The sequence below is a fragment of the Chlamydotis macqueenii genome, chromosome 3 (assembly GCF_036417535.1).
Source record: "Chlamydotis macqueenii isolate bChlMac1 chromosome 3, bChlMac1.mat, whole genome shotgun sequence".
In the NCBI taxonomy this organism is placed as follows: domain Eukaryota; kingdom Metazoa; phylum Chordata; class Aves; order Otidiformes; family Otididae; genus Chlamydotis; species Chlamydotis macqueenii.
In genome coordinates, this window is record NC_141558.1 from 92,177,170 (window position 1) to 92,204,595 (window position 27,426).

General features: G+C 39.0%; 1 protein-coding gene across 1 annotated transcript in view; it reads left to right on the plus strand.

Annotated features, from left to right (window-relative positions):
* Positions 1-471: 471 nt before the first annotated feature.
* The window catches only part of ADSS2 (adenylosuccinate synthase 2), a 38,402-nt gene continuing 11,447 nt past the window's right edge, over positions 472-27,426 (plus strand). Inside the window, exons 1-7 of the mRNA XM_086745355.1 lie at positions 472-899; positions 17,347-17,449; positions 19,170-19,238; positions 20,000-20,050; positions 22,280-22,346; positions 25,390-25,497; positions 25,803-25,884. Coding sequence (XP_086601481.1) covers positions 732-899; positions 17,347-17,449; positions 19,170-19,238; positions 20,000-20,050; positions 22,280-22,346; positions 25,390-25,497; positions 25,803-25,884 — 648 coding nt within the window. The 5' untranslated portion in view covers positions 472-731. The remainder of the gene's footprint in view (positions 900-17,346; positions 17,450-19,169; positions 19,239-19,999; positions 20,051-22,279; positions 22,347-25,389; positions 25,498-25,802; positions 25,885-27,426) is intronic.

Below are 27,426 nucleotides of genomic sequence, written 5' to 3' on the forward strand. Positions count from 1 at the left end.
GCTCTGCCTCAGGAACTGGGCGGGGGCACCTGTGGCACGCAAGGCCGCGGGCTGCTGCGTCGCACAGAGCCAGCTCTGGGGCAGGGACACAGGGTCTGCGGCCACCCAACGCCGGGCCGCGGCCTGAGGACATTTTGAGCCGAGGCCAGACCCGACGCACAAAGGCCTCCCCTCACGGCTCCCCTTACCGCCCCTCGCCCCCTTCTTCCACCTCCACAAGCCGCTGCCGCCATCCAGCCACAGCAAGGCCAACGGTGCCCAGTGGACCGCCACCGGCCGCTCCCCCACAGCCGCCCCCTCTCCGGTCCCCAACCGGGACGGCCTGGCGCCGCGGCAAGGAACAGTCCTGCCACAGGTGCGGCCCCCGAAGACTACGAGCCCCAGCATGCTCCGCGCCCGCCTCCGCGCGGCGCCTTGGGTAACGTAGTCCGGGCTGTGAGGCGCGGGGACCGGCTGCAGGGGAGAGGAAGGAAAAAAGCCACCGGGAGCGGCGGCTCTGGTTTTCGCTGTGGGAGCGGGACAATGAGGCTCCGCTGGTAGGGCAGGGGTCTGCCTGGCGGGGAGCGGCGAGAGTAGGCGGTGCTAACGGGGCCGGTAGGCGGCGGCACCTGGACGCGGCAGCGGCACCACCGCCCGCCCTCCTGCTCGGGCGGGAGGAGGCGGAGGCGGGGGGAGCGGAGCCGCCGCGCGCGCTGCCGCATGTGCCTGGAGCGGCGCGGGCAGCGCGAGCCATGGCGGAGCATGGCGCCCCGGCGCCCGCCATCCCCAACGGCGAGTGCGCCGCCCGCGTCCCCGGCAACAAGGTGACCGTCGTGCTGGGGGCCCAGTGGGGCGACGAGGGGAAAGGCAAGGTGGTGGACCTGCTGGCGCAGGACGCCGACATCGTCTGCAGGTGCCAGGTGAGGCAGCAACCGGGGAGCGGGGGAGGCCGCGGGTGTCACCTTGAGGCGGGCGGCCCCGCCGCCGGCCCCACCGCCCGGCGAGTTGCTCTCGCCCCTCTTCTTCCCGGGGCGCACGCCTCAGCCCCGGCCCGGGCGGCGATGCCCGGTGAGGAGGCGGCGGCGGGGCTCCCGCCAGCGAAGGCTTCCCCGGCGGGGCAGAAGCCCCTGGCGAGACCCCCGCAGCCGGGCTCGGCAGCCCTCCCGCTCCTCCTTTGTCCCCGTCCCGGCGCCGGGGGGAGGAGGAAGAGGAGGAGGAAGGCGCCCGCCTCGCCGCCGAGAGCTGGCCTGCGGCGGGAGGAATGCGCCTGGGGTCGCGTCCTCCCCCCGCCCCGGGCCCCCCGCTGCCGCCGCCGCACTCTTTGTCTGGGGGGCGCCGGGAAGGGGCCGCGCTCGGCCGTTCCCGCAGCATCGGGGCTGGGAGCGGGGCGAGGAGCCCGCGGCGGCGGCGTGGCCTAAGCCGCCCCGCCTGCCAGCGTGCTGGCCTTCCCCGCTCGGCGGGAAGGGCAGTGCCGGCCCCGGGACGGAGCCGACGGTTAGTTACGGGGTGCACATGGGGGTGGGCGAGTAGACCGCCACGGTTTAGTCCTCTTCGGGTAAAACTGGCTTTTAAAAGACTCGCCTGCCCTTGCTTCGAAGTCATTGTCGTATCAATGAAATTCCGTTTTTCTCCCTTTAATTTTTTTTTTCTTTTTCTTCTCTGTTGCTGTATGGAGGCTTTATTCCGGCAAAACAGCAAAAAAAAAGTGAGTCTAGCCTGCAAGCACTGCGCTCTTCAATGCCTGAGTTAACACACATGGTCCGAGATGTTGTTCTTAACGTTTCTAGTGCAGTAATTCCATAGAGCACAACGTAATGAACTAAAGCGATGTACAGTTTGTTGGTTTGGGTTTTTTTTTTATGAAGTTAAGAGATACAGCATGTGCAGACATAAGTGTTGTTATCTGTATGCTTTTGTTGAATGCACAAATTAATTTTGCTCTTAAATAATTGTATTTTGGAAGAGCATACTGTTTCCTGAAGAGTACAAACACTGAAGCTTTGTATCATCTAGCGAGAACTGCACGTAAAACCGGGGTTTTCAAGGCCAAGTCAGTTGCAAATATGAAAAATCAAAGACTTGAACTTCAGAGACTTTAATTTTGGAGTAAAGAAACATATTCTTAAATAGCTGTTTTCACAACTGAATTATTTTTTCCCATGTATCTTGGGTTTTTTGGTTGTTGGTTTTTTTTTTAATAGTAAAATCTAGTGTGGTGCTGTGGCATGGTTGCCTGGCTCTGTGGGTTGTAGAACGCAGTGACTCACTTTGTCCTTTACAGCTTTGTTCTTGAATCTTGAAGGGCATCTAGGTGAGCAGGTATGTTTAATCCTAAGAAGTTTTGGTGGGGAGAGAGGCAGACAGTGAATTTTTGTGTTCATGTGTTTTAATGTATTACTACTTTTGAATCAGCTGGGTAAAGGATCAAGAAAAAGGAAAAGTTATGATGCTATCTCAGGCTTTCATGGCCAGTTCTGCCATTTCTAACAGCTTGTTGCTCCTGCTGAAGGAAGGAGTTTTTCTTCCTTCTTTCTTCCCTTTCCTCTTGATGGCTGTGCTGTCTGGGTCTCCTCCCATGCACTGACTCTGACACTCAAATACTTCTGTAAGTTGATTTGACTTACCAAAATGGCAGGAAACTATTTTTTGTTGGATTTACTGTCTACCATTTTAGTCAATAAAACCGAACTTAATAGGCTAAGAGGACCTTGATGAAAAGAGTAGCCCAGGACAGGGTAAGTGCAGAGAACAATTTCTCAGACTGAAAGAGGGAAATAAGAATATTCTCTTTCAGTGGTACTGTGCTATTAAATCATCTTGCTATGTATGCTGGCGTATCCTTGATGTTTTTGTTACTGCTGGTAAATTAGAGTATGCCCCTTTTGCTTTTTGTAGTTGTACAAGTCCCGAAAGGAGGACTATAACACACTTTGCCCCTTGCTATTATCAGCTTTCTGTAATCTGAGCTTCTGATTCTTATTTCACGGTTATACACTTATTCATTCTAGGATGGTTCTTTCTGTTCATCATGCCACAGAGTTGCTAGAATGCTTGGGGATGAGATCAAATATTTCTAGCCTGTTCTTGTGAAAAATCTGTTAGTACAACTGCTTTCTTGGAGGACTTGGGAAGTTGTTGTAGCAAGTCTAAGATGTCTTGGAAACTTGCGTTATATTTGCAGTGAAACACTGTAGACTGGCTTTCGTATCACTGTCTCTGGTTCTGTGTGGATGCAGAGCATAAAAATGGTTCTGTCCCAGAAGCACTCTATCGCTTACTTTTACAATGCCTGTAAAGGCATAGCAAGAAGTTGTACTCTGAAATCTATGGCCGTACCTTCTTGTCTGCTAATGGCTTCAGTCACTTGTTTGACTGGCTGACTATGGCATCTGGAACAAGGTGCCTACTTAGGTACAATTAGCTGAACGAGTGTGTCAGGAAATAAGTTGCATTATAGCTCTACTTCTTCTAAATACCACCCTCCAAAGTATTTTATCTTAGGTTTAGAGGTTATTGAAAGGAGTCGGGTGCTCAGAGCAAGAGAATGGTATTTTCTTTTCAGAAAAAGTTGTTTTCAGAAACAACTGTTTGAACAGACTAAACTAAAATTAAAATGCAAGCAGGGGCTGCATGTATGTAGCTGCTAATGCAACTGCACTGGCAACTATGATAGTTTCATGAGGACACTGCTAGTACAGAGGGTTCAGATGCAGTTAATACAAACATATCTGCATGACAGGCAAAGTATGTACTTGTGCTTCCACTGTTAAATTTGAATTGGTCTTCATTTACCTCTAGGAGGTACGTGGTAAGATAATACTATTGATAAAACAAATGCATTGCTGAGACTTCTGCACTTAAACCTACATCTGGTCTTCAGTGGCTTAAAGAGCAAAGTCTGTTTACCTGCTATGGCATAAGTCGTAGCCCAGACAGTAAAATAGAGCAATAATTGGTTTGAGATTCAGGAGTAAGTGGCCAGAAAAAAACCTGTGCTTTTGTGTTTTTTGATTGACATAGCTTCCTCTTAGTAAGCAGCTAGCCTTACTGCCATCAAACCTGGCAATTTTCAAAACTAGACATTGTATTTTTGTCAGTTCCACAGGTAATGGAGAGTTAAAGGAAAGCATTTCTTGTTCTGATTAAGGCACTTAATTTGTGCTTTATCCCAAGCACGAATACAGGCTGAGCAGAGAATGGGTTGCAAGCAGCCCTGAGGAGAAGGACTTGGGAGTGCTGGTGGATGAGAAGCTCAGCGTGAGCCAGCAATGTGCGCTTGCAGCCCAGAAAGTCAACTGTGTCCTCGGCTGCATCAAGAGGAGCGTGGCCAGCAGGTCGAGGGAGGTGATTCTGCCCCTCTGCTCTGCCCTGGTGAGACCCCAGCTGGAGTGCTGTGTCCAGCTCTGGAGCTCCCAGCATAGGAAGGATGTGGACCTGTTGGAGTGAGTCCAGAGGAGGGCCACAAAGATGATCAGAGGGCTGGAGCACCTCTCCTATGTGGACAGGATGAGAGAGTTGGGGCTGTTCAGCCTGGAGAAGAGAAGGCTCTGGGGAGACCTTATAGTGGCCTTCCAATACATAAAGGGGGCCTGCAAGAAAGATGAGGAGAAACTCTTCATCAGGGCCTGTTGTGATACGATGAGAGGTAACGGTTTTAAAATAGAGGGAGGTAGATTTAGATTAGACATCAGGAAGAAATTTTTTACACTGAGGGTGGTGGAACACTGGCACAGGTTGCCCAGAGAGGTGGTGGATGCCCCATCCCTGGAAACATTTGAGGACGGGTTGGATGGGGCTCTGAGCAACCTGGTCTGGTTGGAGATGTCCCTACTCCTTGCAGAGGGGGGGTTGGACTAGATGACCTTTAAAGGTCCCTTCCAACCCTAACTATGCTGTGATTCTATTACTTCCTACCATTGCAGAATGCAACCAAATTAGTGAATTTAATTACCAGAGTTCCATTTGTTAGTGGATATGGGAATGGCAAACTAATGCAAGCAAATTATTTTAGATAATCATTTAATAAAAAAAAATAAAGCAACAAAATATGCTATGTATCTCTTATATTAACACCACCCCCTCCACCCAATCTACCAGTGTATGCAGTACAGGAAAAAAAATGAAATATCTGCACTGCATGGTTCTGTTCCCATTTACTCATTTCATCAGCAAATTTCTGGTCACTTCCTGTTCATACTGTTGGAGGTAGCTCATTTATTCAGAGTACGTAGTTCACACAGATGAGTAAGATTTCTAAGTCTTCAAATTATTTTGAGGCCATGCTCCCCATGCTAAAGAATCCTATTTTCCTGCTTCTTCTATTCTGTTGTACATCTTGTAACTGCTTCAAAACAGAATTGCAACTTCTTACCTGATCTTCACAGTTAATTTCAGTATGATCTGCCTATGACTTACCATTACTGCCTATGACTTACCATTACTGCTCTGCCTGCTGTGGGGTCACACGATTCCTACTCTTGAACTGCTAATGCATGGTAATTGCCATGTGTGGGTTCTTTGTACTCCCTCTTCCTCTCCCCCTCTGAACAACAGTGTGTATAGTGATGCCGCTGCTGATCACTTAATATGTGGCAATTACAGTGCAGCCATCAGTAGAGAATTTTCAGTGTGGAGATTTGTGGGGTTAAGCACTTACAATTGATCAGCTAGTAACTACTGACTGAAGTCCTTAAACCAATGCTGCCTAATACCTCCATATCACTTGTCAGTATATAGCCACTTAAAAAAAAAATAATTTCTTATTTTCCATTCACCAAGCCCACTTTTTTTTTTTCTTTTTCTAAATATTCTCATTTGAAAAGGTGTTTTAGTCTAGAGCCTTTGCAGGCGACGCAGAATTAGGAATTGCAGAATCGGTAGCTATAGCTATTGGTGCTTTTTTAGCTGCTCGGGCATTTGATGTGTGACGTCTAACTAGAGCTCTCATTTTTTCAAGTGCTGGGTGCACTTTTCGACCTTGTAGTGGTTGGCAGCATGCCAGTAATGTGCTGTAGTGAGGAAAGAGAGGTCAGTAAAATGAGTTCTTTGGCCTGGCCCATCAGTGAGTCATATGCTTTACAGACCTGCTTTAGAGCATCACTGACAGGCAGTATCTTGTTATTGTAAACAATCACACAATATCTATATTATTTCAAACAGAAGAACAATTGAATCTGATTTTTCAGTTCATAAAGTTTGTACCCTTAACAAAGGAGATCTTAATAGCACTAAAGAGCAAATTACTCCTTGATCTGCTAGTTTCTTACTATTCTTTCAGTCCTACAGTTACTACAAAAGCTTACTGTGTTTGGTTGCTTAAGGTACAGTACTGTATAGCAGCTTATTAAGATTTCAAATACATTTTTTATTTCTACTGTACTGCCTCATACATTTGGAAGATGTTCTCTGTAAATATTCTTAAAGTCACTTTTTGTTTCTCATATGCTTTCTTAAATATTCTCGTGAAATGTAGCAAACATGGATGGGGTTTTGTGCACTGAAGCAATGTAGTACTGGACCAACCTGTGCTTTCAACATTTTTCTTGCTCCTTTTCTGCCTGCCTCACTCTTAGGGATAGATTGATCTTTACTCTGGACTTGGATAATGAATCCTGTTCTCTACCTAATACATATAGGCAGTGCAACAGTATGAGGTTTTGCACATCGGGTGAAACTTAGCCAAGCTTAGCTCAAGACTCTTTCTGAATATTATCTTTCAATAGCAGTTCCTCAGAGCAAGTGCTGTCAGTGTAGAGTATGGAGTTTTTTGAGATGAAGAGACCTAAGTTTTCTTTTATTTGTTAGGAGAGAACAGATGAATGTGTAAAACATAATGTGTTTATTCTGTCATATTCTGCCTCAAACCACACTCTTGATCTTGTTCTGATGCAACAGTTCTTGTACTACATGTTCAAAAACTTTGGAAGTCTAGCCAAAGTTTTAGAAACTTTTATTAAGTATATAACGTGGTGGCTCCTTGAACTAGGTTTAGATCCTTCAAACATGAATGGATTGTCAGGGAAGAAAATTGCTAGTTGTTTATGCTGAAATCCAGGAGTAGGTTATGCAGTCAAGTTTGTTAGCTGCTAATTCATTAGGAGTGGAAGGGGGAGAAAGCGAGAAATTAATCACAAAATCTGGGATGTGAGAGAATGAATTAGTTATCAAAACCTTGATTATTATTATTATTTTTTAAAGGAGGTTGATTTGCAATCTGATGTTCAAAATAGATTTTTGGCAATATGTATTGAAATGAGAAGCAAATAGCCTAGTAATTGCAAAGCTGTCTAGTTAGGGTACATCATAGGGGTTCAGATATGTCTCTTTGCTGGACTCTGATCAACTTTTTAAAGTTGTGTTCAGCATTCCCAGAATCTGATTATGGCAAGAAGGAGCCTTTGTTATGATTCTTGTAAGTAATGGTAGTATCCAGCTTTCTTGATGTATTTTTGACTTTTCATCGAAGAGTTAAATGAAAATGTTTACAACTATATGATGCCAAAGCAACATTGACTTGCTTCTTGCCCAACTTGGCAGTCACTTGTATAGCTAGCTCAGAAACAACAGTGGTTGCCCTGAGCTAAAAATGAATGCTGGAATGTGGAAGCAATAAAAGTAAACTGTAGAAAAAATTATGCACACACACATCTGATGGGGAGAGTTGAAAGGAGTGTATGGCTTCTTCCTTAACGTAGCATGAGATAACATCTCTTCAAACTAGACAACTAATTCCTATGCTAGAGGAGATAACTTGAAAGACTTTGCTCTACCCTGAGGCATCATATTTTTGAGATAGACAACTTGGCATGATCATGTCATAAGAAAAGGCAGTGATTGTCATTGTAGACTTTTTGGGTAGATAGTTTTCTTAAATGTGTATGTCAGTATTTCAGAGCTGCTTTAAATACTTTTATATTTAATATGAGTATAGAGAGCCATTCACAATGTGCTTTTAACAGTAATTTCAGGCTGCTTTTCTAATAAATCTTTTTTTCCCTATGCACCTCCACTGTTAGGTAAAGTTGCAGTAACATCGACCAATCTTAGCAGGTACGAGAGTGCTGCTATAGGTGAGGCATCAGGGTTTGAACTGCTCTCTGGTCTTGATGTGTTAAAAATGGATTTAACTGTTCTGGTGGTTATACTAATGTCTAGTCTTCACTTGACTAATGAAGATATGCTCTGAAAATAAAATAGGTATTTTCAATTTATGTAGATCTAAAATGGAGAAAGATATGCTGTTGTTCCTCCATCTTAGTTTCAAATGCATTATGTTTTTTGTGTGATTTCTTACTTGCATGTTCTACTTGTGTATGCACACATGCCTCGTACTTAAGCATGCACTTCCTTGATTTCCTGGGCTGGCACATATGGCACACAGTTACTCTTGCTCTTTGTGTTCTACACAAAGGTTTTAAAAAGCAGAGAATGTTTTGTTCTTGGTTTGGGTTTTTTTTTTTTTTAAACGAGGAGTAGTATTTTTACTTTCAGTTTGTGAGCAAGCAACACTGCTTTCCTTTTTTGTTTTGCTGATTATCCAAGTTGGTACATTAGTGTTTTCTATTAGATTATTTGCACCTTTTTTTTTTTTTCCAAAAAAAGGAAGGGAAAACCCTGAAGTTTGAAGCTAGAATGAATTTAAGATTAAGAGTGAGGGTCTTTCAGAGAATGATGGCCATATTAAGTGTGTATGTTTTTCCTGGAAGAGTCCCATGTGCCAGGAAAATGGAAGAACTGCAAATCCTTCTCTCTTAAACTGGAAAGACAAGCAGTCAAGTCCTTTGCATACTTTTCAGGTAAATCAGTGAGATTGCCTGCAAATCCAGGAGCATGGAACTTTTCTGAGCAAAGTCACCAGAGGAAAAAGTTCTGGGTCAGGATTTCTCTATAAGCATTTGAGTATGGCTTTGTATAATTTTCAGAGTCTTTCTGGAAAATTTTGGAAAAATGGACTGAGGTTCCATTTTTCCTCAGTCCTTGGCTTCACTTAGCTTCAGATGAGCTCTTAAGTTAGCGGGCATTACATATAAAACATATTGCAGCTTGTAACTCCCGGTTTAATTTCTTTCTTTCAAATTTAAAATATTTATGTCTTTGGTAAACATTAATATTGTTGAAGTATATTTATGGAAAGCCAAGTAATTTATTCTTTGAATCAATTACTCTTGAATAAATGACTTCTTAGGAAACATTCTGGTTGTGCTTTCATAGTTAGTGATACCCAAGCTAAAACCCCAGGCAGTGGTTATTTCGACTTGAGTGTTCTGTTAGCTAAGTTTTGGTAGTGGCTGTAGCACTGTAAATCTGAAGTCTTACCTGGTAAACTTCCTTGAACTGTTTTAATTCAGCAAGAAAATAATCTTTTTGTCGAAAGAGAGCATCTCTCTCTAATCCTGACAATAAAGGTCATGATGCAGAAAGGTTGATGAAGTAGTCCTCAATTAGACTTTCTGAAGACAGGCATAAGTCATTACTATTTTGTCAAATTAATTTCATTAAATTATCAAGACTCTGCCATAACTTAAAAAAAAAGATTCTTCTTTGTCCAGTGAATCAGCTCAATACATGAATGTTCCTTGGGGGCTTTTGACTAGTATGGCAATGCAATTCCAGAAGAAAAATTAAATAAAATAAATTAAATATTATTACGAATGCTCCTTCTCCGTGCTTTATACATGATTTGGAAGCTGTTATGCAGGGACAGAATGTAACAAGCTGAAGAGCTCTTGTGGTACGGGAAGGCTCAGAGTGAGAAGACTTATCTTGCTTCAAGGCTGTTCGTACATTCTTTTGAGTTTACCAGTTTGGCTCCAGAATACACCTTGCTAAGAGTTACACTTCTAAAAAATATTTCAGTCTTCAGAGCTATAAGGAAAAAAAAAAATATCATAAAACTGTAGTCAGGTACTTGTGTTAATATTGTTGCTAGTTCTATTCAATTCTTTACCCAAAATACTTCAGCTGGCAGTTAAGATATTTAAAAGCTATAGAACACAACAGAAAATAAGCCGTTTTGCATAGATAGGGGAGGTGCTGAAATTATTTACCTTAAAATTACTGTAGATGTGCTATTAAAAATACTATTCAGTCAGTATGTTTAAAATTTAGTCCTCTGATACTATTGATTAGTATTCAGTATGTTTTCCAGTCATACTTTCTGGACCATGGTACAGCATTGTGGTAACTGGTGTACTTGTGTTGTGTGCATGAGTTCTTGTTTGTGGTGAGTATTGCCTTCCAGTTCTTTGATAGTGGGGTTTTTTGGCTAGCAGAAGTCCCTTGTTTGATTGATGGAAACTTCAAGCTTGGTTCCCGTAAAATGTCAACTAGCAGATAATGACTTTTTTCCTTCCATGTTAGCATTTTCAGGCACTCAGAACTATTGCAAAAAGGGTGTTTCCTAAGAATGTTTATCAAACAGCCCCCAGATGTGCAGTACCTGCAGCTGCTTTTGCTATCTTTTGTCCCCTCTCTGCATGTGTCACTGATTCTGTTGTATTTGCTGGGATAGGTGTATTTTAGAGTAGTATCTTGTTTTGTGTGTAGTACTGACCAACCTATCAAAATTGAATATATGGATGCCGATTCTTGGGTGTGATGCTTATACTGGGAAGGATTTTTAGGCTACTTAATCTTTAGCAAGCGAAAGAAAAAAAAAATTTTGTTTGCTTTAAAAATAATTATATCTCTGAGCAGTTTACCACTGTAAAAGGAATATTTCAAAAGTGGTATTTCATAGGGAATGTTTTTGGAATGAGGTTTCTAGAAAGTAGGTAAATATGGGAATTTTTTTTACCATGTTTGCTGTCATTCTAGCAGTACTTGTGTGATAATTTATCTATTAGTATGGGCCTTTCTGTCAGAGTCCTGTATACTTAGCTGTTCTACATGTTGAATAGCTTGGATATTTCAAGATTGCCAGCTAGTGGTCAGGGATCATATGCTTTTTCAAGGAAGTGATTTAAGCATAATGCACCAGTAAAATTGGAATAATGCCTTTTAAAAAAGCTTATGCGTTTATTTACCTTAAAACAACAGGTTTTGCTTGAAGTATTATAGGCTGAGTAATGATCTTGTGCCTGATCTTACTTTCACTGTTCCACTTAATGACTTTCATAGTGTCAGGATCATGGTGGTGGGGGGTGGTAGGCTACTGTATTTTAATAGGATTTTAAATTGTTCATCCATTAGAGCATCAAACTAAAAAGTCCCTAAACTAAATCCATATACTGAAGTGCCTAAGTTCATGCTTGCTGTTCCTGACTTTCACACTGTGTGTCCAAATAAATGGAAATAAATGTTTTTCGTTCCAATCCAACTGGCACCCTTTTGAGCTGGATATGTGCAGAAGTCAAAAAGGAAAAAAAAAGCCAAACCACAACAAAACAATAACGAACGAACCCCCCCCCCCCCAACCAAAACCTCTTTAAATAAGAGTACTAGGAAACTTTTATGGCTGACAGTTTTTCGGTTTTGTTTTGGTTTTTTCTTTTTGCATCAAGACTATGATTAAAACAGCTATTTCTAAGATGCTTAACTTAATTCCATGAATTGTTTGAACTGATATTGTTGGGGGGAAATAAAAAGGTGTTTGGTTCTCCCTTCATTTTGAGCAAGCTTGTGTTTTCCCCTGTTATCAGCACAAATGTCGAATGTCACCTGGTGGCAGTTACTCCTTCAGCATTGCTGGCAGCAGTGTAGGCACCAACTGGTAATCTGAAAAATGGAGAGTGGGTCCAACCGTGAAACAAACCACCCTGACTTTGGTATGTTGTTTTCAAGTTCTGATCAGCAACCATGGGCCGAGATATTGGCTACGAGGCAAAGTCAAAAGTTACTGAAGGACAACATTGTATATGTATTACTTTGTATTAGGAAGTTCATGCTCCTGGCAGTTGAAAAGTTGGGGAAATTCAATTAGAGACACAGTTTAACATTGTAATTCCGTAAGGCTGTGGGCTGCTGAAAGGGCGGATCCCTTGGGCACCGAAGAATCCTTAGGGAGAGGAGAGAGAACTGTTCCAAATACTGTGTTGAAAGATACAAGCAGAAGAAAATAGTGCAAGGAAAGGAGAAAGGACAAATGAATGGAACGCTTTTAACTTTAAGTCTACCTCAAAATGCAGTGCTAAGAGTGCTGACTTCTGAAAATCCAATTTTGGAAACCTCCGAGTATGCTAAAACTTCAATGCTGTGCCTTGGTAGAGATGCACAAATAAATGGAGCTATATCTAAGCAAGGTATGCTTGGGACTTCAGGAGTAGTAAGCTGTGTTCAGGAGTACTAAGCCTTTTGTTAGGAGTATAGCATGTTGTTACAGGTTCTTATTGCTCTCTGTTTTGGGTAGCTGCTTTGTTGCTAGATGGAGAATCTGTTTTATGTTCTGTTCTTTAGTAAGGTGTGTGCCTATTTTTCCTATATACTCAGTTTTCTGTGATGAAATGAGCCCAAGTCCAGAGGCTGTTTTCTAAGGTAAAGAAAACCTGATGAGAAATGGTTTGATGCTTTTTTGTTGTTGTTGTTGTTTTTTTTTCTGATAGTGCTCTCTCTTCCAAGTGAGCTTTATTAGAACATAAGGGAGAAGATAATTTATATTCTTACCTAAATAGCCTAGTAATAACCTAATCTAGAGAGATATTTCTGTGTTAAATAAGCAAAAGTTAAGCATTATGCATATTAAATTGATGAAGTGCTTAGTCTCTGTTGGTTTTTTTTTTTTTTTCCCCCCTAATAATTCCCAACAATATACTTCCAGTTCACAGTATTTGAACGCTAGGTGATGGAGCCTTTTGGGCAATAAACACCTGTTTTCCTGTTATGTTTGTTGTCTGACTTTATGTCCTGGGTATGTTTCAGGGATGATGCTGTCCTAAGAAAATTTTCAGGTAACTAGCAGATACTTTTGGCATGACTTCTAGAATGAAAAGACTTAAAATAAAAAATGTTGGGATATTCTAGATTGTGTCTATTGAAATGAGAAGCTCACGGTGTGTAAGGATTCTGCTATATGTATCCAAACTTGAAGGATGTGTGCAGGGGTATACTTAAGTATGCAAAACCCAAGTTGTCTCCTCTGTAGTAATTGTATGTTTAAGAAAATAAATATACACAGTTGTTGGTAGGATAAAAATCAGGATTAATTATCAGTGATTAGTGCTTAGAGTATTATAGGTTTTTTTATAATTTTAAAAATTACAATTTTTTCTTAATAGCTGTTTAAACTGACAGAGATAGGAAGTTTGGGAAGGAGAGAGGAAAAAGGTTTTTAAATGACTTTTAAGAGAGGTAATCTTATTTAGGTTCAAAATTTTGATTCTGCATTTCTGGCAGATGATCTGCGGGTTTACAGTACTGTATCTGATATTGTAACATCCTGTGAGATGCATCAGTGAAAAAAAAAACACACTTGGCCTTTTTGTCTGTGTTGGCCTAAGGTAGGTGTTTCAGTATTCACATGGCTGGGAGAGAACTCTTGTAGTTTGGGTACCTAGAAGGTTACTGAGATATGGTAGACTGATTACTATATTTAGTTAACTAGGGAGTACTGCCAGCCTCAAGAAATGACTTGTATAGCTTTATTTCCCTCTGGCAAAAGCTTTATACAATGTTTTGAAGATCATTTGAGCATGAACTTTGTTTAACTAATAGTGAAAATAAATTCCACAGTTAGTTCTCCATTAATAATGTTTGAACATTTGAATCAAAGGAGTGTTAGCTTGAATGATCTAACTGGTCCCTTTTGGTTTAGTGTGATTAGGGAGGACGAGTGAGAAATCCATATAGCCAGGTGTGACTTTGTCAGTTTATACCCTGAATTATGCCCAGAGGCAATAGTTGCCTGCATTATGAATACTGTCATTATCAGTTTCTGGGGGAGGGAAAAAACCCAAAACCAACCAAACAAACCCAAACCTCATAACCTGACAACCCACCCCACCACCACTAGAACTCTGAGTTCAGGTTTCTGTAATTAGAATTGTTTACCAGCCCTGTGTTGTGCAATGTCTGAGCACACAGCATGTGTACATTTCGCTGCTAGCTCACTGTAAGCGTACAGTGTGAACCATTCTTCTAGTATATTACAATTCCTAACTGTGTGACTATACACTTGGACTTCTGCGGTTAGGGTAGAGCTCACCTGAAAATCAACAGCAGAATTTTGAAAACTGAGTTAATGAAATGCTCTTTTTTAATGGTCTCCTAAGATATGGTTTGAAATTAAAAATATTTTTCAAAATGACACATTTTGACACAATGATATCCAAAGCAGTATGGGGACTGACTTAATGTTTTGCCAGACGGCTGCTATCAATAGCACTTTTGGGACTCAATCTTTTTACATCATAGGCATCATAATACTATAAAGAACTGAATTCTGAGATTCAAATTTGAATCTCATCTAAAAACAAGCATTTGGAAACCTTGAGGTATTAGTATGGCCTAAGTAAGAGCATGTTCAGATGGTGGTTCATCACACATAATGTCAAGTTTTCTACTTTAGTCTCTAGCAAGAGTGTAACTGCTCACAGTAAACATATAGAAGTATATATAGCTAGTTTGCTTCTAGATGAAGTATGAGCTGTGCTGTGCACGTAGTTCAAGGTTTAAAAGGTAAAATGCCATTCTTATTCTGTCAGCCATGTGATATTTTTCAATGAGCATGGAACTAACACACATTGGCATCACTCAGCAGTGCAAGGGAGAAATCTTGATGCCACCAAAACCCAGCAGCTCTGTTCTCATGATTAGCAGAGTCTGAGTACGCGTGCTGTACAACTTACTCAAGCAGACGTGATCACTGAACTTTAAGTTACCACATCTGAATGGCACGAGTAGCTTAGCAAACTTTGAGAGACTAAGAATTTATTGTTAATCGTTATCTAATCTCTACAATGGCCAATTTTTCTTTCTCTTTATTTGACATTCATGATGTTAGAAAACCTTTTTTTTAAAAAAAAAAATAAATTGAGAAGCAAAACATGAAATTAAGTAATCCAGTTAGTAGGGGATTTCAAATGGATAGTTATTCAGTAATCTTAGTGTTGCTTATGGGTTAGTCCCCTTTATTTATGCTGCGTTGGAAGAGTTTGGACTCCTCTTCCCATTTGTAAATTACTACTACCTCAGTACTTCAGTGTTGTACTTAGACCTACTTATTGAATTTTCACTTAGAGCACTTCAGTGCTCATGTTAAATTTTTATAGACTCCTATTACCAGTGGATCTAATAGAAAGGAATAATTTGAAGGAATCTGATGAGGAAGATGATAACTACCACTTTCAGCAGATATACTTGACTGTAAATGCTACTTTAGTACATAACTGTTCTTTCTTCTCTAAGAAAGGTTTTGCTTAGGTTCTCAAACACTGAGTGGAAAAACCAATGTCTTTTCTTACTAAAAAAAGCTTGTATATTTTATGTATGTGTATAACTTAATAGTTCTTAGAATATTACCTATTTTTTTAGTAACTTGCAGTAGCTTGGGAGTATCAGCATCGCATTTCAAAAATAGTTGAAATGGATCTACCTGGTAATGCGGCTGGTTAACATCCTTTTAAATCAAAGATACAAATGTAGAGTTGGTAGACCACTAAATAATCTTTCTTAACAGCTACTGTTGAGTAGAAAGGATGAGAGGAGGAGGAGGAAGGTTATTCTTGAACATTTATTATTTTCTTAAAGTAATACACTTGAAAGGTTTGCTTTATGCATTCAATATGTTTCACAGGTTGCAAATCAAAAATTTGTCATTCTCTGATTAAGTCATAGCATTTGAAGTGAAAACCATCTGCATTCAGAAATCTTTACAACTTCTTCAAGGTACTCTTCAGTACGTGGAAAAACTCTACATTGTATTACTAAATTATTTAAACTTTTCTTAAATTCAGACATTTCCTTTGTTGGGTGAAGGTTTGCAAGTCTTCCCTCTGTTTCCAAAGGAGGTGGAATGGCTCTAAGTCCTCAAGTAAATAATGTTGAATTCATTGCTAACTTCAGTGAAATTAGGCTTTTACCAGTGGCATGTGTGTTTATAACTGGCACAAATCTTTGGTATGTAAGAATATGCTATATTTGTAATGTCAGATATATGGCTTTATGTATTGCATTCATGCTGTAGGAGTAGTGAATAGCTGTTGAGTCCTTTGCTTGGAAAAGATTTTCTGTGATACATTATTCTGAAATATTTCAGATTTATAATTTCATATTTTAGTATTTCATATAGTTTCTCTTTTTCTTCTTCTTTTCACGTAATGCCTTTCTTCAGTTTATCTTGTGCTGAAAGAAGGCTGAGATTAAAAGACTTTGGTTTAACGCCTTCCTTTTGTGAAGCAGTTTGTTTATATCTGGTGCAAGGTGGCCTGTAAAGGATGTTCCTGTAGTTACAACGAACAGAACCATTTTGTGTGTAACCTTGTCTTGGACAAATGACTCAGTCACAAGAGAGTGTAAGCTTATTTTCAAAACTATAACAAACAAGAACTGGGAGTATTTGGTAACTATTTTGTAATCTTTTTAGTTTCATAAGCCTATCTTGACCCTCTTTAAGACTTGGTTACAGGCTTCTTTTTGGATTTTAGACATATTTCACAGTTTAACAAATCTCTTAATACTCTCTTTGTGGTAATGAAAAAAAGCTAGAAATGTTAAGTGTTAGTTTGATGTAAATGATTTCCGGTAACTTATGAAACCACAGTCGTCTTGGTTGCCTCTAGATTCACTCCTTAACAGCATGTTTCAGATATAAGTGACTTGTGCTATTGCAGGCCTCTCTTATCGGTGAGGAGGTGCAGAATGAACAAGTTAACTTTGCTGGTTCCTATTCACAGAAAAACACTCAAAATTCAGAACAGCAAGCCTGCATGTTGCCAAGCAGCTAGACTTCTGTTTCACAATAACTATATAGTTTGATATACTCGGTTTAACTGGTGTTTTTTTTGTTTCTTTTTTATTTGCTTTGCTAAGATTGCAGTTCCACTTTTAATGCTTCCTCTCCATAACTGTAATAGGAACATAGTAAAAGTAATGATGGCTTTTAGAAATGTTTGCATGATCTAGAATATTTATGCTTTTGTCTAATAATTTTTACAAACATTTAAATCTTCCTCCAAGCTTTTGTACCTTTCATGAACCAAAATACTGACTAAAGTCTATATGACAGATAATACTGAAGTTGAAATTGTTGAGTATGACAAAACAAGTTCGGCTGATTTCCTGGGAGGAGGAGATCTCTGAAAGATCTTTTGTCAGTAACACAAATGAAAACTGCGGAACAGGAGCTGGAACCAGCTCATTCCATCTCTATACTTTGTGTTCATTTGTCTTTAGTATCAAAAACTTTTAACATTTTTTTTCTTTCTCCTCTGCCAGGGAGGGAATAATGCGGGGCATACAGTTGTTGTGGATTCTGTGGAGTATGACTTTCATCTTCTGCCAAGTGGGATCATCAATCCAAAAGTGACTGCATTCATTGGTAAGTGAACATATCTGAAAAAATATGACCTTCCATCCTGCTTTTTTGATACCCAGAACTCCTTCCCCTTACACCGTGTACTTCTCCAAATCAAGACTAATGTCATGATTTCGTATCACTTCTTCCTGCACATCTCATTGCTTTGAGCCTGTAGTCTTGCCTCTCAGCTTGGTACGTGTGCCAAGGGTAAATGGTCATTGACAGTTTGCTAAATAGAATAACAACTAAAGAGTCTCTGTTGTTAGTTACTTGATTCATAAACAGTACTTGCTGAATTCTTGGGTCCAGCTTGTAGTGACTGTATACTTGCAGTCAGCATTAATGCTTTACTTGATGGGAGTTGGTGGTTAATTGCCTCTTTTCAGCTGTTACATTGTGACTTGATAGTGGGATAGTTTTGGATCAACTTGCCCTGCCTGATACTTCTACAGAAATTGAGCCAATAGGCATGGAAATAGATTTCCTCTGACGAAGGGGAGGTTGGGATGTTAACTGCTTCTAGTTTTGAGGGCTGTGGCAGATGATACTACTTTTATGCTCTTTTGATGTTTTACTGTATTTTATTTCTTTAAAGGGATATTGCTTGAACACAGTAAAAAAAAAAAAAAAAGGGTGCCCATTTGCCATGTTTTGTTTGGTGGACTCAGAGTTGAGTAGGAAAGACCCCATCCTTTAAAAATATGATAGACAGGAGAGAACTTTTTACAAATCCCCTTGTCTGTATCTGCTGTGTCTAGGTTTTATCTGTTCTGAAGTTTGTAATTCCAGCTTCCTCTAAGGTTGCCTCATGTTTAAAATCTCTTTTTTGGAAAAAAAAAAAATAATCTGGCATAGAATTTGACTGAAAGGCCTTATAGGTTCAGAAAGAAAAAAAAGGGCAAAGGCAAAATGATTGTAGTATTATAACCGATTATTACTATTGATTAGTGCTGTACCACGAAGGTTATAGTGAAGAAGTCTATAATACTTCGTATTTTGGTGTTTAGAATGCTTTTATCTATTTGAAATTAGGCGATATGCAAATAGTTTCAAATGGCAGATCCCTTCATTCTTTAGCTATATGTTGTCCTACTGACAGCTTTGGATCTACAGAGTTTGATATGACCTTAAGATGGCTCATTTTTGCTATATGGAAATGCTCCTTTCTCAACACTCAGTGATGCTGGTTAATTGTATGAGCTAGTAGTCTTTTTCTGAGCAATGTGACAGCTTGCTTTTGATAGAGCTTTTTCCTCTGTTATTTTTACTAGTCTGTTAGCACCCCCCACTCCATATACAGAATATTCTGTGTCTATTTACAGCAGAAGAGTGCCTCAGGGGATGCTAGTGTTTATAATGGTGATAGAAATGTGCTAAGCTTTTAAAAAAACAATAGAGTTATTAAATTGAAGTACAAAGAGGGAAGTTAATTTTAGAGATGGGGAAGAGGAAGTTGCATTCCGGACTGTCTCACGATGCTGTTACTGTTTATCCTGATCTAAATTCAAAGTTTCTTGAGTTTATGAAAAGGATTCAATGTATGTAGTTAGAAACACATACTTTAGGTGCAAATCAGTCTTTTACAGACTAATTTCTAAGAATAAAAATTGCAATATCTGGAAGGTTTAAAAACTTAAATAAAATACCTTGCATGCAAAATATGAAGTGTCTTTGAATTCTTTGGAATATTTTTTCCACGCTCAACATAATTCATATAATTTTGTGTAATTATTTTCTTCAGGAAATGGCGTTGTAATTCATTTGCCAGGACTCTTTGAAGAAGCTGAAAAAAACTTAAAGAAAGGAAAAGGTGAGAAAGTTTTAAGATACTACTCTTAAAATTCTTCATGGGGCCCTCTTCAAAAGATTTAGACAGAGGAAGCCTCTGTAGAGGGTACGTACAATGTGTTGGTTTAGAACTCCATTTAGCTGCTTGTTTCTGACAGGAGTCTTTCCAGAAGTCCCAAGGCCCTCATGGGAAGACAGACAAAAGGAATCTCTGTACAGTTTCAGAAGAGAACATGTTCTAAATAGGAGTTATCTGCAGACATTTTTCTTAAAGCAGTGAATTTAAGAAGTGAAACAACTTATTAAAGTGTGTTACCCGTTCATAGTCATTGTACCTCTTACAATATTAGTGTTCAGTTGGGTGATATGTGTTAATGTAAACAAATGCTATGGTAATCACTTCTTGGTTCAGAACTCAGTTTTTGGATACTTTCTGTTATTTTTATGGCCATGCTTGGCAGCAGTCTACTGTAAGTGAGGTAAATCAATGGTCTAGATTATTCAAAACCAAAAAGCTACTAACTGATTGTTGAAATTGAGGAACTAGTAGAAAAGATAGAATTCTTCCTCAGAATAAGCCTGACTTTCTCAGCTTTATAGGCTGATTCCAAGTTTTAATTATTGCAATCTACTTTTTTTTTTTTTTCTCCTCTGGAACATGATTGCTCAATCTTTAAATAGACAGACTGAAGACTAAACATGAAAAGTATTTATGCTTTATACATCAAAAGACAAAAGTGCTGTACAAACCATAATTTGAACTATTTCATTTTGTCTTTTAAGGGCTAGAAGGCTGGGAAAAAAGACTAATAATTTCTGACAGGGCTCATATTGGTAAGTTCCTGTTTGTGGTTTGTTTTTTTGTTGATGTTTTTTGTTAATTTTGGTTTTCTCTGAACTTTCCATGGCAGTAAAAGCATGACAATTTTTAGCCACCTCTTTATATAGGTATGTAATTTTCTTTGGATTAAGTCTCCATATGCTGCTTTGGTTTATTGAAGATCCTAGAAAAAAATTGTTCACCACTCAAGACCATCCCAGGTCTATATTCTAGTGACTCTTTAATCGTATTCCATAAGCATAACCTAGCTAGGAAAGCTGGTTCATTTTTCAAGCCAAAGATTAGAGGTGCAAAGCAGTCAGAAAGCAGTTGAGAAGTTAATTAAGTGAAGGATTCATTTTCCCCTTTGATGTAAAAGCAGTGTTGCTTGTAGCAACTTTTCTTCTGGGAAGCCACGTGGCTAGGCGTGAGTTGCAAACTAACTGGCTCCCTACCAAATAAATTGCCACATACTTCAGAAAGGAGACTTTAGGGAAGGGCTGGCTGCCCTCCTGACAGGGAGCTCATCAGTCAAAGACTGATTCTAGCCTATGTTCCAGTCAGCTCTGGTGTTCAGAGCCTGGAGTAAAATAACATTTAGAGTCCAAACCACCAGAGCTTCAGAGGCTCTTCCTGTATCACTCCTAGGACATCTTTATTGCCTAAGTGCATCTTTAAAATTAGATCTTTAGATATTGTAACGTAATAGTTACGCAACTGCTTTATTGGGAAATTAGCTTATTGGTGCTCTGGTAGTCATCTTCTGAAGATGCAAACTTTTTATGTCTTTATCAGATAAAAGGTTATAACATGAGAAAAAGATGTTGCTTTTGCTTTTGGGGGTTGATTGGGGGGTTTTGTTTTGTTTTTAAACCAATCTGGAATAGCTTTGTGAGTGAACGTGTTATTTCAGAATAAGTGTTTTACTTTGGAGTAACTACTGAGTTTGAAACGGTTGAGTAACTGTTCCTAAGTTACTAAAAACATTTCTGATAGTAGAGTCACTATAGGTGAATTAGTTGGAAATGATGAGATTATTAGAAAAACTCTTCTGCGATTATTATATTGCAATGGCTATACTGAGAAGTTTTCATAGCTGTACAGGTCCTGAGTAAAAAAGGCCAGTTATTGACTCTCACTCATGATCATTCAGCCTCAGAATAATCATTCAGTTTTCCGAATGCTTCTGTTTAGAAAGTTTTCATGACAGTCTGGAGATCTGTTGCCATGAAAAATATGCCTTCTCTAATATGGTTATTGGTGATCTTTGAATGATTAGTCCGTAACAAAAGATCAACCAAAAATAGGTTCAAGCTGCTGGGGATAATCTGATCCTTTAAATTATGGGGATCTGTGGAAATAAACACAAAAATAAATTGGTAAGGCAAACAAGGAAAACTACTGTTGTTCTAGAGAGGCTAGAGTACTTATTAAATGAGTCTTTCTTGCACATTTTCAGTCTTTCCTGTGTAATGTGTAGATCAGTTGTTTAACTTTCAGGAAGCAGTACTTAAGAAAAATAAACTGGCTTCCATTAACCTGCAAACTGTTGCACCACTGTTTGTGTTTGACATGAGTCTTGTCAGATTTTTTTTTTTTTTTCTTTTATGGTAGACAAAGAATTGGTGCAAGGAATACTTTGCGTAATTTTTGTCATTAATAATATGTAGTGTTTTAAAAAAATAATTGGGGCTTGTGAAAATGACTTGTTTTACATAACAGACATTGGTGGGAGCTTTTGTATTGCCAAATATATTTTAATTTATGTTGTCTAAAACATAAAAATAAAATGGTTTAAGAAATCTTTGGAATGAATGAGAATGTTTACTTGAAATTCCCGCCTTGAATTTCAGCAGTATGGTGTTTTCTACTATAACCTGTTTTCCAGGATTTTTTTTTTTTTCAACTAGATGGTTTCTTTGTTTGTTGTCCGTGCATTCTTGTGGGCCACTAGAAAGCTGAAATGGCTTATTCTGTGAGTGGTGTATACACGTTCTGCAAGTATCCTACACTTAAAAAAAAAAAAAAAGTCTCTGAAAAACCTCAGGACTCTTTCTTGTGAAAAAATGTAACTTGTAAAAGAGGAGAAAAAGCTCTTGTCATTTTATTTGCCTCTCTTCAATGTGTGTATTTTTGTTTTCCACATTGATAAACAGAGCTAGAGTTTGTTTGAAAGAAATCATTCCTGATATGGTAATTTGTTTCACACAAATTTTTTAGTTAAGTTATTTTTATTTTCGTAGTATTTGATTTCCACCAAGCTGCTGATGGCATCCAAGAACAACAGAGGGAAGAACAAGCAGGAAAGAAGTAGGTAGTTTTATTTTGTCAAACATAGGATGACTTAGTACAAACATATGACTTAATACATTGGATTTCTGTTATTGTTTGTAATCAAGTTTTTAAAAGTATTAATTATCCTTGTAACTCTTCAATGTGGATTATGCAGGAAGATAATTTCTTACACTTTAGCCCTCCAGTGGCTACCAAAAATTTTATTCTTGATGAAAAGCTTGTATCTTGATATTTTGCCTTACGCAAAAGTTCCTATTTCCTAATTTGCTTTATAAAAAGGGCTCCTACTTCCTACTGTTTTAAATTGTTTACTGGAGGTATTTGTTTCTGTAAAAATATATTTCTGTTTATGAAGATTGAAGGCCTCCTTTGTCATCTCTAAATAACTGAAAGGTCTGATATGACTAATTTCGTATTTCACAATGCTTCATTGTGAGAAATGCATGTCAATGTTTGCATTGTCTACTACGTGCTGCTACTGACTTTCTGAAGCTTTTGAAACTTCTAGAAACTAGCTCCTATGTTTGTGATTTCCAAGTAGCTCACTAGTTCTTGGGGATGAGGAAAAAGCTGGCAGAATTAACTGTGACATGTCTACATCTGGAAAGTAATGCACTATTATAGACTTCTGAGATACCAGTAAACTTAATCTCTCTTCTTGGAAGTTTGTCTGTGTAGATGAAACGTAATTCAGTCTTCCTTACTGAGAGCTGTAAAAGGTATCATCTGTGGCAATAACCTTTAAGTGAGTGTCTGATTTGGGTGCGTCTTGCTTCACACAGATTGCTATTGAGTGATAACTTGCCAATTATTCTTACACTGGGTCATTTTCACACTTGACTGTGCTGTACCAGCTGTCTTGTTATATGTTATTTTAGGAATTAAAAAGTAAACAGGAAGAGCATACATAATATATATGGAAGAACATACATATATTTTTTTAAGGAGCCAGTATGTGTATATCAGCTATTCTTTAATGTTTATGGTGCGCAAGCTAAAATTGCTGTATGACAGTATTTGCCATTAAAAACGCTATCAGTCACTCAGCTACTTGTGAGAAAGAACCACTTTATTAGTTAGTGTTAAAGATTGTAAGGGAAAGCCCAATGAAGAAATAACCACTTTTCTCCAATTAATTTGTTTTAAGGAAACCAGAAAAAGAAAAGTTACCTTCAACGCTGAAAAACTTAAGTCACTCTTAAAAGTACTGTATTTCTTCTTTCTGTGAGATTCTTGAAATTCTGCAACAGTCATACAGTTTTCAAGCCTGTTAAAACTGCTGATGAATTGGAAGTACTAAGCTATCGATTTCTTCCTAAATTTTAATGCTAAGTGACTAGTAGGGAAATACTGCTACAGGCTAGCTAAGAGCAGGCTGTCATAAACTGATTATCAAAAGACTGTCTCCTCTTTGTCGGGGATGGAGAGTTGAAATAGCCTGCTAGGATGTCTAACTGTAGTTTGGACTGCATATTGTATTCGGTATTAAAATTCTGTTGTGTCTAACACTTCAAAGTTGATAATTATAAATGGTAAGTTTATTTTTTAACTGAATGCTTTTATCTGTTCAAATGTAGCTCAAAAACAGTCACAAGTGAGACTTATGTAGCTTCACTTGCAGAAAGGGTAATCTAATATATTATGCTTATGTTTTAACTTCTATGAATACAGTCTTCTGACAGCTTAACTCTTTTATGAATTGACATGTTTTAGTGAAACAAAATAAATGGAAACCAACTCCTCCTTACAAAAATTCACTGTGGAGGTTATGAACTGGGGTGGAAGCTAAAGCCAGTTATTTAAGCCACAGTGTCCTGGTCTGGTTAAATGATAGTGTGATGCAAAGTTGATTAGAATGTCTTTCTGTTCAGACTGGAGGCAAACATATCACTCCCTGAGATTACTCAGTATTGAGTCTCGGTAGAAGAATTTGGTTTTTTCCAAGATCATAGAATGGTTAGGCTTGGAAGGGACCTTTAAAGGTCATCTAGTCAAACCCCTCTGCAAGGAGCAGGGACATCCCTGTCTAGATCAGGATGCTCAGAGCTCATCCAACCTGGCCTTGAATGTTTCCAGGGATGGGGCATCAACAGCCTCTCTAGGCAACCTGTTCGAGTGTTCTACAACCCTCATTGTAAAAAATTTTTTTCCTAATATCCAATCTAAATCTACCTCTTTCTATTTTAAAACCATTACTCCTTGTCCTATTACAACAGGCCCTACTGAACAGTCTCTCCCCATCTTTCTTATAAGCCCCCTTTAGGTACTGGAAGAACGCTATCAGGTCTCCCCGGAGCCTCCTCTTCTCCAGGCTCTACAGCCCCAACTCTCTGTCTGTTCTCATAGGAAAGGTGCTCCAGCCCTCTGATCATCTTCGTGGCCCTCCTCTGGACCCTCTCCAACTGGTCCATGTCCTTCTTCAGTTGGGGGCTCCAGAACTGGATGCAGTACTCTGGGTGGGGTCTCACCAGGGCAGAGTAGATGGGCAGAATCACCTCCCTCGACCTGCTGGCCACGCTCCTCTTGATGCAGCCCAGGATGCGGTTGGCCTTCTGGGCCACAAGAGCACGTTGCCGGCTCATGTTGAGCTTCTCGTCCACCAGCACTCCCAAGTCCTTCTCCTCAGGGATCTCGATCCATTCTCCACCCAGCCTGTATTTGTGCCTGGGATTGCCACGACCCAGGTGCAGGACCTTGCACTTGTCCTGGTTGAACTTCATGAGGTTGGCACGGGCCCACCTCTCCAGCCTGTCAAGGTCCCTCTAGATGGCATCCCTACCTTCCAGCGTGTCGACAGCACCACACAGCTTGATGTCGTCGGCGAACTTGCTGAGGGTGCACTCTATCCCACTGTCCATGTCGCTGACAAAGATGTTGAACAGGGCCGGGCCCAACACAGACCCCTGAGATTATTGTTTTGAGTCTACTCCAAACTACTAATGACCTAACTAAAATGAATTCTATACTGATTTGGTTTTATGCTAAGAATGTATTAGCTTTAAAGAAAAAACACCTTAGTTTTATATAAAGAATAACTTCTGTTATTATCTTTTGAAAGCTTGGGAACCACCAAAAAAGGAATTGGTCCAGTATATTCTTCAAAAGCAGCTCGAAGTGGACTCAGAATGTGTGATCTTGTTTCTGATTTTGATGAATTTTCTGAGAGGTAACTTCTGTATTTTAATGTGCAGTTGTAAGCATAGTTTTCAGTTTCTGTGTAGTGCCCTGTGTGAGCAATTACATCTGGTCACTGTGACTTTAAATTAAAAATTATTTTTACTATGAAAATATTTTTATTTATGATTTTATTAAATTATCTATTTCTATTTCTTAAAATATTTTCTTATTCAAAATTGTTTAATGACCAAATAATTGCAGATATGTAACCAGTGAAACCTAGGGTTGGTGGGGGCATGAGGAGGAAAACAAACAAACAAACAAAAATCTTAGTGAAGCATTTTTGCCTTCCAGGTTCAAAGTGTTAGCCAATCAGTACAAAGCGATATATCCTACCTTAGAGATAGATATTGAAGGGGAATTGGAAAAGCTGAAGGTAAGCTTGCTTCTGTCTGTTAAATGATAGAATCACTGTGTGCAGTTACTGATACATAAATCTCTTGGTGACTGGCGCTTGTGCTTGTGTGAGGAGTTAAAACATAATACATATAATGGGAAATTGGTGTGTATTAATTTGAAATTGCATCCTTAAAGAGACTTGGACTGTGCTTTATGCAGCATTTGAAAAGTTGGTTTCAGGAGAAATATTGTAAACTTTAAGAAAAAGGCTTACATAGAATTATTTTTTACTTTAACATGTTCAAACATACAGGCTAGGAGAAAAAAAACCCACAAGATTGTAATTGGGGGATGTATGTTTCATTGGAAAGCAGAATATTAATTCCTTGTGTCAGAAACTTGAGAACTGAAGTAAATTATTATTCTAAGCAATAAGCCTTAAGGAGAAGAAATACTGTCTAACACCATAGAAAAATCTAAGTTGATAGCAGTAGAACTAATGAAGACTGATTGCTAGCAAATTAGTCTCGTGGTTAATTATGAATTCTGATTTGATGTTTTCCTGGCAATTAGGACAGTTGTGAGATTTCTCAGTAGTACTAATTCTCTTATTCTCTGACTTTTGCGGTACACTTAAGTTCTTATTTGAAAAGAAAACTTCAACCAAATTTGACAAATTGTTTAAAACCATTAAGGTATGTGTGGAACAGTGGAGGGTGTGCACAGTTACATGTTTAATTCTTTCAGAAAGTCAGACCAAACAAATCATTCTTCTCTTATCTTTTGTTGCCACTAAACTTTCGTTACCAGCTCTAGAATGGGTATATGGGAGTTCTTAACACTTCTGTTTGTCTTCCTTTAAATAATGTTACACATGTTGAGTTATAGTGTTTTTATCAATATGTAGACTTAAAAATTAGTTACAGTTGAGTCTTTTATAATGCGTTATAGTTTACTTAATACACATTAAGGTTACAGAATATCTGAAACTCATTGTTAGGGTGGAAACATAATATGTGTTTGTAGCTTGAGGGAGATTATTTACGCTTAATGTTTGTTTAATGCTAATGCACTTGAATAATTTGAAGGACAAAGTGTTATATTTCACGCGAAGTGAATCATTAGAATGAGAACTTTGTATGTTCTCAGGGGAAAGAGGCTGTGTACCAAGCGTTAATCTGAACATTACTGGCTTCATGCATTCAGCTACTCAGTGGCATTCAGGCACTTGACCCTTAATTCAAATGAATAACTTTTTACTTTTACTTACAAACTTACCTGTGTATATCACAAATTAATGCTGCTTTGCACTTGTATGCATTTGTTGGCTTCAGATGGCTGGAAGTGGAAATCCCCACATGCTGGTTTTCAGGGAGAAATTTTGAACACTTGGAAATGAAATACTGAATGCAATAAAATATTGTGATTATAGTCAAGCTTAAAAATTTCTAAAGTATTTCAAAAGTTTTGATTTTATTTCTTTTTTTTTTTTTATTGTTCTTTCCTCCTAGGAAGAGCATACATGTCTATTGTGTAAATCTGAGTCTAATGTTCTTCCTCCCTTTGTTCACCTATTATG